Source organism: Phycodurus eques, chromosome 17 (assembly GCF_024500275.1).
Source record: "Phycodurus eques isolate BA_2022a chromosome 17, UOR_Pequ_1.1, whole genome shotgun sequence".
In the NCBI taxonomy this organism is placed as follows: Eukaryota; Metazoa; Chordata; class Actinopteri; order Syngnathiformes; family Syngnathidae; genus Phycodurus; species Phycodurus eques.
Window position 1 is genome coordinate 20,149,487 of NC_084541.1, and position 12,838 is coordinate 20,162,324.

General features: G+C 42.3%; 1 protein-coding gene across 1 annotated transcript; it reads right to left on the reverse strand.

The window, feature by feature from the left end:
* Positions 1–4,695: 4,695 nt before the first annotated feature.
* LOC133415776 (E3 ubiquitin ligase RNF121-like) lies at positions 4,696–11,807 on the reverse strand. Its single transcript, XM_061702151.1, is given in 10 exon segments — positions 4,696–5,249; positions 5,487–5,557; positions 5,559–5,589; positions 7,235–7,368; positions 7,457–7,577; positions 8,406–8,513; positions 8,594–8,748; positions 10,323–10,464; positions 10,597–10,634; positions 11,593–11,807. Coding segments are annotated over 10 exon segments (999 nt in total). The 5' UTR covers positions 11,671–11,807; the 3' UTR covers positions 4,696–5,128.
* Positions 11,808–12,838: the final 1,031 nt, after the last annotated feature.

Consider the following 12,838-nt stretch of genomic DNA (forward strand, 5'->3'; position numbering starts at 1 on the left):
TCAACATTAATGACAAACATAGCTCAGAAACACAAATCCTAACGTGTGTACAATGGAGGATGAGATGAGATGAGGAGACTGAACCATTTTGGAGGGTGGGGGCTTAATGAATAGAAGGCCGGGATTCTGCCATTCGCATTCCAGGGTCGAAGGGGGGGGCTCCATTGTCAAACAGCAAAAGAAAAAGAAATCAAATCTGATTTGCACCAAAATCAAGTCTTGCTCAGCCTTTATACAATAACTACCATCACGTAGTTCCTCCATCCAACCTCGTTCCATCATAAAACATCATTTACTGCAAAGGCTAGATTTTTTTAATTGGTAGGACAATATAACCACAGGGCAGAAAAAAAAAACAAACAAACACAATCATCATCAGAGGTGACCCTGCTTGAGCAAAAAATGAATCTCTAACAGGAACATTTGAAGACTAAGCTGCGGATCACCTGTAAACTGGCCAGTCGATATTGTTACACTTGACATTGTGTGCGTAGCTTTGCACGAATAAGCCCCCATAAACACAACGTTTGCTGGGGCCTCCTTTGTGGCATCGTACAAAGGGCAGCGTCACGGAAAGCATCTGAGACGAGGATGCTGCTTTTCCGACCGCCGGACTGGAAACGCGTTCAGGCTGGCCGGGCCTCGCGATTCTGCACGGGCAAGACAACAAACAACAACAAGAAGATGCAAATTTTAAAAAGAAAATGTTCAAGTAAGTCATTTCACTGTGTTAGTTGTTTTAAAGTAACACATATTTTATTATTTTCACCATGGCCATTGTTATTTTGGTAGTTGCCATATTTATTACTTATAAGGCAATGTACGACTGTCTGTCTATGTGTAACAAAGAACAAAAATGACACTAAAGCTCAAGATGTTTTTTTTTTTTTTTTTTTTTTTAAAAACGAAGCACTTTGAAGGTCCAGTATTCCAGAAGTGTCATCTGACCTCAAAGAGGCAAAGTTGACTAACTTGGCCGAATGTTTTCCACACTTTGGGCCTCGAAAGTGAGTCAGATTTGTATTGTTATGCGATTACAGGACTGAACAAGAAGACACAATGGCGATTCCTAAAAATATGTTCCCGTAATGGTTCACACACACTCATTTGCAGATCTTAAGCCTTAAGCCTCTTAAATGATATTTCTAAGCCAATATATTTCAAATTTTGTGTTTTGCAAACATTTCTTGTTTTAACTATCCATCCATCCATCCATTTTCTGAGCCGCTAGGGTCAGAAAATGGGCGTGCTGGAGCCTATCCCAGCTGTCATCGGGCAGGAGGCGGGGTACACCCTGAACTGGTTGCCAGCCAATCGCAGGGCACATACAAACAGACAACCATTCGCACTCACATGCACACCTACGGGCAATTTAGAGTCTCCAATTTATGCATGTTTTTTGGGATGTGGGAGGAAACCGGAGTGCCCGGAGAAAACCCACGCAGGCACGGGGAGAACATGCAAACTCCACACAGGCGGGGACGGGGATTGAACCCGGGTCCTCGGAACTGTGAGGCTGACGCTCTAACCAGTCGACCACCGTGCCGCCTTGTTTCAACTAAAATAACAAAATGTGATCATATCGGACTGGCATTGAAAACGTTTTCATTAAAGCACTTTATGATGCCGGATGGTCTTCATATGAACTCGCGCAGAACTTTCCAGGATATACAAGCTCTTCGGCTACTTTCAGTGCTTAGTAGCAAGTAACATGATATATAAATCATAAAATCTTTACAATGCAGTATTCTAAATTGGGATGCTGCACAGTTTAATGATGTACATAATGTCATTGGAAATCATTCCACATACTCCAACACATTGCAATCCCAATTTCCTGAAAAGCCAAAGTGATGATCTTGTTTGTCTCTGTGATCTAATAACGCTGATATTGTGTTTACGAAGCCTTGAATATCGGTGACCTAAAAGTCGTGTCGGGGTACTGCTGGTGTGTTGTTTCTCTGCAGTTGCAGACTGGTTACAATCTAGAATCCAGCCTAAAAAAAGAAAATGTCACGTTGAGTGGTGCAGCTTGATTGACAAGTGTAAAAAGAGCCGCCGAGACCGGGGCTTCACTTGGGGATGCACTGTCTGCTGGAGGTCGGAGTGCATCGAATAAAGATGACAGCTAGCGCGACAGCATCCGGCTACACATAGCTACATCTGACCGGCACAGTCCAATGGACACGAGCCTCTTCTACTGCAAGGCTTTTACAAACCGGTCCCACTGCTGCCTCAAACAATAAGTGCAAACAAACAAACAAACAAACAAAACAAAGCTTTTCAAAGTAAATATGTAATTGTTACTGGATTCGATTGCACATTTCATCGCAGCCATTCCACAGATGGGAAACTATGGCGACGCCCTCATTCAGTTCAATGACGAGCGAGGACAGCTCGAGCAAAACAGACGAAAATGATTTCGTCCCCACAAAGTACAAGTGAGACAAGAAGTCCGAGTCAATTACTGTCACACTGAGGAAGTAAGGCAGCTCTTTGGTTCTTCAAATTGTGCATACAGTACTACTGCCATCAGCAAACAGAGGAAGCTTGTATTATCTACCTTGAAGCATTATGCAGCTTGTTAGTTTGTAGCATGTCAAATGTGTCCGTAACGTTTCCTATAAAACTTCATTGGGGGGGGCTGAGATAAAGTGGTTGCACAAGTGCACACACCCGCTTATAACTGGGGGCATGGCTGTGTTGAGAATGAACCAATCACATTCAAATTCAAGCTAAATAGGAGTCAGCACACACCTGACACCATTTTAAGAGCCTTTGATGAACCCCAAATTCCACACGTTCTAGAAGTGGTCACAATTAAGAGGGTATGCACACTTGTGTAACCACATTTCTTTTAGTTTTTTCCCCCCTTACACTTGAGTTGTATATTGAGGTAATGCCACATTAATAGGCTATCAATTATTTATCTTGGTCACATTTCTTCAAATCACACACACACACACAAAAAAACTGGCATTTGAAAAGGGGTGTGTAGACCTTTTATATCCACTGTAGTTTCACAAATGACGGTAACTTGTGTCACGCAGCTCCCGGTATTTTCTTTTTTTTCCACGCATAACAGTCAGTAGCTGTAGCTGTGAGTGTCACATTCTTATGAGCCATTCCAACACCATTGTTCACCACGCAGGTGAACGAAGCGTCGAGGTCCTCTAAGGTGACGTTCTTCAGAAGCAAACTCCCCACTTGAATTGTACCATCCTCCAACGTGGATCTGAAACATACATACAAGCTACAACAAGACCTAAAACAAGCATAAAACGTACCAACGTGGGGAACAATTTGGTCCAACACTCACGTGTCTAACTCAGTTATTCTGTCACTGGTGTAAATGTCTTCAGGGAACGAGCCATTGACGAGCCAGTAGAGGAGTGTCACATCATGGCCGCAGTTGGCCAGAGCTGCACAATGGAGAACTAACGGCTGCCCTGAAACAAAAAACACACATTTTATATACATGCACTGAAGACCAACATGATTCAAAGCATGTCTACATTGTAAATTAAACACAATTATTATTTTATTCGCCCGAAGATAGCTGGGATAGGCTCCAGCAGCCCACGATCCTCGTGAGGATAAGCTTGTGTCATTTCCAACTATTATTTGTAGTTGGAAATGACACAAGTGGCAAAACACTAAGGTGTGTGTTAGGAAAATTAATATTAGCTTTTTTTTTTTTTTTTAGGGGGTGGGGGAGGGGGGGGGGGGGAATAAACATTTTGAACAAAATGATTGGTACTTTCTCAATCCAAGCATATCCCAATGTTATTCATATACAGTACAGTTGATGAGAAGGTTAAAAAAAAACAGGTTGGAGTAAAAAAAAAAAAAAAAAAAAATATTAAGTTACCAGAATCCTTCAAAATGGAGCAAAATAATGCATTTCTTATTCAGAGATATGATTAAAAAGATAACTCGTATCAATATCTAAATGAACTGTATATGAGCCCCTCAATGTACATCCAATGGCTTGGAATCACTTTTATTTCACTTACCAAGTTGAGCCTTTATTTGAAGGTGGTCAGGTCCAATGATGACTGGTAATGCATATTCAGACACTGCTGGACAAATATTTAAAAACGAATGAGTAAATAATCAAAGCCGATTTGGACACCAATCCACAAAAGAGAGCATACCTGGAGAAGCATCCGCTAGCAACAAACTTAAAGAGCCCAGAGCTGTGGTGAGAAACGGCTTCTTTACAAGCACGATACACTGAATGAAACGGGCTGGCGTTAGGAAATCAGGTTACCTTTGATGACGGACGACAGCGTCATGTTGACGCTTGCAGTGTTTCTTCTTGAATGCTCACTCTAAACACGCTTGCCATTTCTTTATATATAGCACAGAGGACCAACTTCCTCGATGTGTTATCAAAGACTGTGCTAAAGGTCAGCTCCAAGGGGAAATCCTTACAGGCTACTGTATTACTTCGCTTATGTGGAGGCGTTCAAATATAATCAATATTTATGTAGTCAACCCTGACTACACCGATATGTCATGTATTATATTCTCATCCTATTAAATAGGACTTTGATTTAGTTTACAATATACAAGAGATTTAGCATTTAACTGATTTTAATTATTTACTTTATATATCATTTGTTTTGTCCGTGGCTAAAACTGCACCCAGTCATGCACTTGGGGGGGCTAACACGAGAACTTGAGTCACTCTCACACTTACCAATTTTTTTAATTATTCAAATTCAGCAGGGTTGTTAACAACACTTCTCTGTGGCGCGTCAAATTTACATTTTTAGTTTACAGGGTCTTAGAACTCCCCGATGACTGAAATGCCCATTACATACAGTCACAAAAAAAGTGTGTTCATAAACATTTAAGACGCAAGTAAAAAAGCAGCCAGCTCATGATTATGAACATATTTACTGGGGCATAGGCTGAAGAAAATTCAGAGAATTGACAGGATACTGCGATTACTAATCAATTGAAACATTAGTACTGGTAATGTGCGCCTAAAAATATATACAAAAAGTACAGAGAATTTGTAATCGATGTTTCAGTTCATTGCCAGGCTTCCCGTTATTTGAATCGGAGCATTTTCTTCTCCGTGTGGTACGCGTGCGTGTCCGTTTGCGACACGAGCTGCTCACTCCAGACCGAGGACGTAGTTGATGCCCTGCACGAAGCCGATGATAACGGGTTGCCAGGCCACCAAGTAGCGAAGCCAGTCTAAAAGTTGCCCATACATGACGTGCGGCCTTTCCCAGCTACAAAATCTTAGATTAAGGGGAAAACAAAGAACAAAAGATTGCCACTATTCAAGCTTTGTCAATTCAGATTCAATTCTCTGCAGTAAGCACAGCGATGGGTTGGTTAGATGATTTGTTCCTATTATGTCAGAAAAGGCCCCATTTATGCTTTAATCTCGAAGAAGCTTTGCACCATATCACGTCATAATTAAATTACCATCATCTAACACTTCACAGATATTTGCCAAAGGATACGGGTTACTGAACATCCGCTTCAGATCCACCTTCTCTTTGCAATATGGACACATCTGCTTCTTTCCCACGACTGCACCAACCTCTTATGCAGAACTCATGGAACCTGGATGAGAAGTTAAGGCAGACCAAAACCTGACAGGGGTCAGCTCATCAGACGGAGCTGTTCTAACATTTTGCAAACAGCTCTTGTATCAGAACCAAGGTTTTGACCTGTTAAGAGTAGGTACTTCCCAAGACGCCATTAACTGCGATGACGTGATGAAAGGAATACCAGAGCGCTTTCCTGATTGCGCAATTCCTGACACTCAGTCCAGTAAATTCACCGTGTAAATAACTTGATACAACCCCATGGGGAACACGCGGTTTCGAAAGGCACTAACAAGGAACACACAGCAACTTTTATGTCAGCTGTGGTTGCCTGTTTTTTTTGTTTTTTGCGATCCTGGCAGTAAGTTATAGGGGAAGTGAGTGGTTTAAAATAAAACGAACCAACTTACATCACACAAAAGGTCAACCAGAACGTGGAGTGTTTCCACTTCATAACATTGACAATGCTTTTCAAAGAAATTAGTCTCCAATGAACTCCCATTTATTGCAGGGGATACATTCTAGGGCCACCTGCAATAGGTCAAAATCTGGGCCTTATAAAGTTTTTAAATAGTTTCACCCCTCCCACACACTTTAAACTTATTAAAACACACAAACATTGAACCCATTGTAATCCTATTCGAATACACACACCCCAAAAAACTGCAAGAATAAAATGTAGTGTAGAAAATACCTTATTTATTGGAAAGTCTGTGTGTTAGATATGTAGGATGGCATTTGACATGGGCAAGTCCGCATCTCTTGGCATTAGCTGTGGCTGACAGGAGCTCCTGCGTGAGTGTGCCCACTGTGTTTTACTTTTCTCCCTCCACTCAAGAAACGGCTGAAAAGTGTATTGGCAACTGTGCCTCTCCTTTCCCACATGCCAGGGCTCACATCTAAATGGCTCAATATTTGTAATGGAGTTCTTCATGGGTCCATTACTATTTTCCAATCTATAAATATGAAAAACTTTGGTTACAGTGATGCAATTTTCATTTTTATGCAGCTAATGCAGTGATTGATCGTGCTGGTCCCGCCAAATCAGAAGCACTTGCCAACTTGAAGGATGTTTTTACCATTTTCCATAACCAGCAATAAAAGCTAAAGGTGACTATAAATGCTAACAAAACAAAGGTGATCCTTTTCTCTCACAGTAAGAAGAGATGCAAATCCCTTAGAGATTCTTACTGTCCAGTCTCTTTTAAACCTCATGTAAATAAACATCTTTAAAAAATGAGGTTGAAATTGGGATTTTATTTCAGAAATAAGTCTTGCTTCTTCTTTGAAGCCAGATGAAGTCTGGCTACTGCTACTTTTTATCTGGACTTGATAATGGTGACCTTTTGTACGTGAATGAAATGCCATTCTGCTATCTTGACTAGGTCTCTTTCGCAAAAGAGATCTCAATGAGACCACATGGCGAACTAAAACCCAAATTTAAAAAAAGAAAAAATACAGTAAAAATTATCACTTAGGAAAAAAAATATATATATAGAGAGAGAGAGAGAGAGAGAGAGAGAGAGAGAGAGAGAGAGAGAGAGAGAGAGAGAGAGAGAGAGGCACATATGATGCATCACAATATAGCATGGGAACACTAGTTCACTTTCAGTACTAAAAACAGCATTCAATTTCTCATGCAGATGCTGAGTGAAGGATACACATGGTTGCAGGATAATCTGTACGTGTTCTCTATGATGCCCTCCTCACTGACGTCAACAAGGATGGCTTGTCCACATACGGCACAGATGTCATCAGACAAATGCTTGGTTGGCATTCCAGATGCATTGTAATACTACAAACGAGAGGGATGAAGGCGTGACCGTTAATATTTGAGCAGCGGCCGTCACATCCCCGATGAGCAAAGCCTGCCCGTTTCTTACACCGACTGTTGACGCCATGAAGTCGGCACACATCTCAGCAAAGTCCCTTCCGAGGACACCGTAGTACAGTCCGTAAAATAGCAGGGACACACCGAAGTCCATCGCATCTTCTGGCTTTATCCTGCAAAGGGACCGCTGTGTGATTAGCAGTCTGACTAACCTACACCACCAAACTGTTATTTTCCAGGGTCAAACATAAACAGATATAAATCTAATCTACAGTATGATACTTAGATGGTCCCCATGTTAATCATGTAAATATTATTCAGTTTGAATGGACACTAATACTAGGCATTTATTTAGTAATATTTTTAGCATTGAGCATTATTCAATGGTGTAGAACAGCCCTGCATCATACTGAGCTGTTTTTAAATTGATACAGTCAACAAATTCATCCACGTAAGTAATCTAGATCATGGGTGGGCAAGGTCTGGCCTGCGGGCCACAAACGAGAATTTACATTATCAAGAGTACTGTGATTAGTTGTTGCATTAATATGGTAATTTTTTTTTAAAAAATTTTTTATCTGTTATTTGGTTATTCACCACATTAAATAACTTGTTAGTTCATTTACTGTGAATGGTAAAATAAAAAATTGTAATAGACAAATTGACAATTGATAGACATGCAACAATTTGTATGTATATCATAAAAAAAATTAGGTATCGGTAAGTATAATAAAATTTAGAAAATGAGCATTAAATGTTTTATTATTTAAATTAAGTATTTTCTTAACCTGATCTACAAATGTCCTCGGCTTTTTAAAAACACTATTCAGTATTAGGACATTCAAGTGCTTGGTAGGGCAGGATTTAGAGGCCCAAGAAAATGGTGGCAAACAGCACCATCTACTGGCCAGTCCGTTGCAAAACATTGGGCTGCGCCAGAAACGTCATTTTTAATGTTTTGGTTACAAACTGTAAAACATCGAAAAAGTCCCACGACTTACCTGAATATGAGATTGATACCAAAGAGGGTAAACATGACAACAGTGTAGCCGACTATCCCGGTCGCATAGCTGATCTTGTAGAGGAGGAGGAACCACTTGTACACCAATCTGCAGCGGGCGGCAAAAACGACTCTCTTTCAAGACAGACATCGTCATTTAAAGAGACACGCCGTGCAGTTGCATTTTACCTCGGTGTCGTGCAGGCCAGAGGCTTGCGAGTGGCACGGTAGGTAATATATGCTGTGATGACAGAGAAGATAAACCACGTGGTCAGGAACCTCCACCAGTGGAGTTTGGTAGTAAAGTAGAGAGGAACTACCCACATCTGGAACAGAGTCACCAGCTACAAGACAGCAGCATGTTGACACACGTAAACCAGGGAGAAAAAGTTACCAATCGACAAGCCGATTACTTGAAATGACGACAGTTGATTCTGGGAGAATTGTACAACTAAAGCAAATTCATTGGAAAAAGTACACTCTTAAAAATATTCTTTCTAGTCTTTAGGAGAAAATTAAAAAGCATTCAATAGTTTGCTTATTTGGAAAAGTAATGCATGTTAAGCACGTGTGCTATTTGGCTTTTCTGCGACATATTCCAGAAGGATCAACTTCAACAGGTGGAACGCGAAGAGAAAACAATTTACAGTATTCCCTCGTTTATCGCGGGGGGGGGGGGGGGGGGTTCCGGACCACCCCTGCAATATGTTAAATCCCAAGTAGTGACCACATATTTTTGGATTATTTATACATATTCTAAAGCTCGATGACCCTCCCCAAATTCTGTTACCATTCTCTTATAAACACTTTCTATACTCTTAAACACCTTTTAAACTCTTGAACGTAGTACTGTACGCAATGTATATTTAATTCCTTGTAATATGTCTTTTAATGAATTTTTCTTTTGTTTTATTTTCAGATTTAATGTTTTAAGCGCACGGTGACCGACTGGTTAGCACGTCTGCCTCACAGTTCTGGGGACCGGGGTTCAAATCCCGGACCCGCCTATGTGGAGTTTGCATGTTCTCCCTGTGCCTGCGTGTGTTTTCTCCGGGCGCTCCGGTTTCCTCCCACAACCCAAAAACATGTGCGCTAGGTCGACTGACGACTTTAAATTGCCCCTAGGTGTGGAGGTGAGTGCGATTGGCTGGCGACCGGTTCAGGGTCTGCCCCGCCTCTGCGATAGGCTCCAGAAGCCCGCCACCCGAGTGAGGATAAGCGGTAAAGAAAATGGAGAACAATGTTTTAGGCTAGGTAGCGTTAATTTTACCATTTAAAAAATAATAATAATAATTACGCAATAGTCCAAATCCCGCCATATAGGCAATTATTCGCAATACGAATATGAAAAATCCACAAACACGGCACTGAATCCGCCATCAGCGAACCACGATATAGCGAGGGAACACTGCACACCGACCGGGAGAATGCGGCGATCCACAATTAACATGGGAAGACTCCAAACACACACATTGTTACTTATCAAAGTAACTTTTTGCATACAGCGTGAGGCACATCCATGACAAGACTCAAACTTAAAAGTTTCCACTGTAGTAGTGCCCAGAAAAATGCAAGTCATTCATACAAAGCTCTTAGCAACAATTTCACATTTTGCAGAAGTACTGAGTATTACGTTTCCTTGTCAACTTTCCACCAGCCACCAAACAGGTTGGGCCTAAATGCATTTATTGTGCCCCCAAGCAGCTTGCTGCCACAGAGTAAGATATTCAAAGTCAACATTGGCGAACTACACTACATAACTTGTGCATGCATTACTTACAATAATCAAATTCCAAATGACAGCAAACACTCTTAACAATTGATCCATAAATGACACCCAGTCATGGGGGGGGGGGGGGGGGGAACACGCAGACAGTTATTGTTTGTTCTTGAACGACGGGGTAGTGCGGTTTCTTACGTTGTAAGACTTGGGGTGTCTCTGTTTCCACTGCACCAGGACAAGCTGGGCGATGACGAGCGTGACAATGAGGATCAGCACCATCTCGGCGTGCATGGCCTCATGGCCTTTGTGTTTGGCATGCATCTTGGCGTGCTCCACCCTGTTGGACAAACACGCAAAACGTGTCTTTCATCGGGAGCCTCCTGCTGGCTATACGACATTGTCATACAGTGAACCAATTCATTACAGCTCTTATTTGGATTGAAGGAATTCGAGCTGAAAGGACACTAACCTCCACTTCTCTTCCGGTGAGAGCTTGGACACGTCAAACTGTAAACAAGGAGCGACAAAATTATTATTCTGGATACTTGATAGATGCAACAGAGTATTGGGGCCACCTCGAAACAAAAAAAAATAATTACACTTTGACAACAGAGTCACTTTACGAGAACAAAGGTTGAAGTGATCATTCTAACCAGACTCTGCATTTTGACAAACTGTCATTTTCTGGAAAACTTGTCACATTGCTAATGTGACGCGCCGAAAGCTGTCAATGCGGCCATGAATTGCAATATCGTGCAATTTCAATTCCAGATGCAGATGCCATAACGTTGGGTCCCACAGCGACCACATGACGAACGAAGGGATTGTAGGGGAATCTTTGCACACCTCGGTAAAAAGGAATGTGTCTTTCCATGCGGTCCTGACTGACTTCAAAACACAAAAAGGTGGCTGTGACAGCTGTCTGATTGCGACTACGCATGATATTCGTCAGACGGATATGGGACCCGACCGAATTGACATTTGGCCATTTTGGATAGGAGACTAACGGCCACACCTTTTTAATACAGGCATCAACTTTGACCCCCACCAAACACGTCAGCTGTATAGCAAAAAGGTCATCGTTTTACTCTGCACTGAACACGCAATGGCGTGGCAACCGTTTGGGAGTAAAAATGACCGACTTGAGTCAACCGTCAGCTGACCGCAAGGATATGAACGTTAGCAAGCTAGCCGACAAGCGTTACATTCCGACTTGTGCTGTTGGTCGTTTGGCTACATTTGTTCTGTCGACTGAAACCTTATCGGTGAAGGCGCGGAAGACAATACGGGACATGAGCTGTGTCGAAGAAGAGAGCTTAACAGAGACAACAAGTGCTGACGTTGGGCGAAACCTGTGAGCGCGAGCTAACGCGGCGTTTTACCTGTTAGCCGCTAGCTCTCAGAAAATAAATGCCCTCGTCCTGCTTCAAGTGTCGCGACGAAGCGTCTGACGCCTTACACGCACCTGGATGGGTTCGTCGTGATGCTCCAGTCCATGGTCGTGCTCTACTCCGTCCACCTCCACCTCAAACAACCCGGCCATCTTCGGACTCGGAGTGCCGCTTTATCCTTCGGGAGCCATGAGCACCGTCACACGGGCACTTCCGGTCTTGTCTTTCCTGCTTTGGCCTTCAAAATAAAGTTTGATGACTATGTTGGAGCTCTCCAAATCTCAGGACATTTCCGTAGTCATAGTCAGTGACGTGCGGTGAGGTTCCGGATTGGTGAGGCACACTCACGTGACGTCCGGAGCGCCATGAATCTCAACTCAACACTGCCACATGCTGGTTGTGGCACCGTACATACCAGACTCCACTGTTCGCTTTTAGTGGCTTTTCTGGTCGATAAGAAAGACCAAATGTCACACACTTCCATTACATATATTAGACAGTCTGTTGAATGTCAGCAAGTGCAGTACATGTGTGATAAAACGTATATTATTGGCGATGTAATGCGGAAACACCAATGTCTCTTGTGCGAAGCCACGGACCAATCAAGCCTGCCTGAATAGATGTGTGCGTGGTCCCTTGAAGCATCATGCGACCACGTGACTCGTAACAGCGCTTCCTTTGCATTTGAACGGGAAATATGAAGATTCAGCTATTTTAGCGATGAAATTATTGGATTGAAAAAGAAAATCAATGTAAAGCACGGACCATAGAACTAAAATGGAACAATTTCATGTAATCATAAGTTTTTTTTTACTATTCACTTGCAGTGGAAAGGAAAGACCACCAGGGGACAGTGCGGCCCTGCCTCACTTGCCTACCCTCAGCGCACGTAACTGATCATAATGTGGGGAAAACTGTGAAGTACCCCATGACATCTCATACATGGATTTAAGTGTGACTTAACTCATGTTGTACTTACTATTGTTCGTCGGATTCTTTTATATTAAGTGTTTTTCACACAAATAGTTACTGTAATTCTAACTTTACTACAGTGTTAGTGGAGTTTAGAGATCGTCTACGGCACACGGCCAATTTGTATACAAATTCCAAAGTCCAAGCGGAAGCAGGAAAGGGCAGCAATGGAGGACAGCGATTGGTTGAAAGGACAACTGGAGTCTCATCTGATTGGTCGAGCGGCCGACGCGATGCGGTCTTATTGGTGCGCGTCTGGTTGGCGCTCAAATTGAAGCCTCCTTGAAGCTAAAGGACGTTGTTTAATCTGAACTTTAAAACAAACAAAAATGTTAATGATGCGATGCG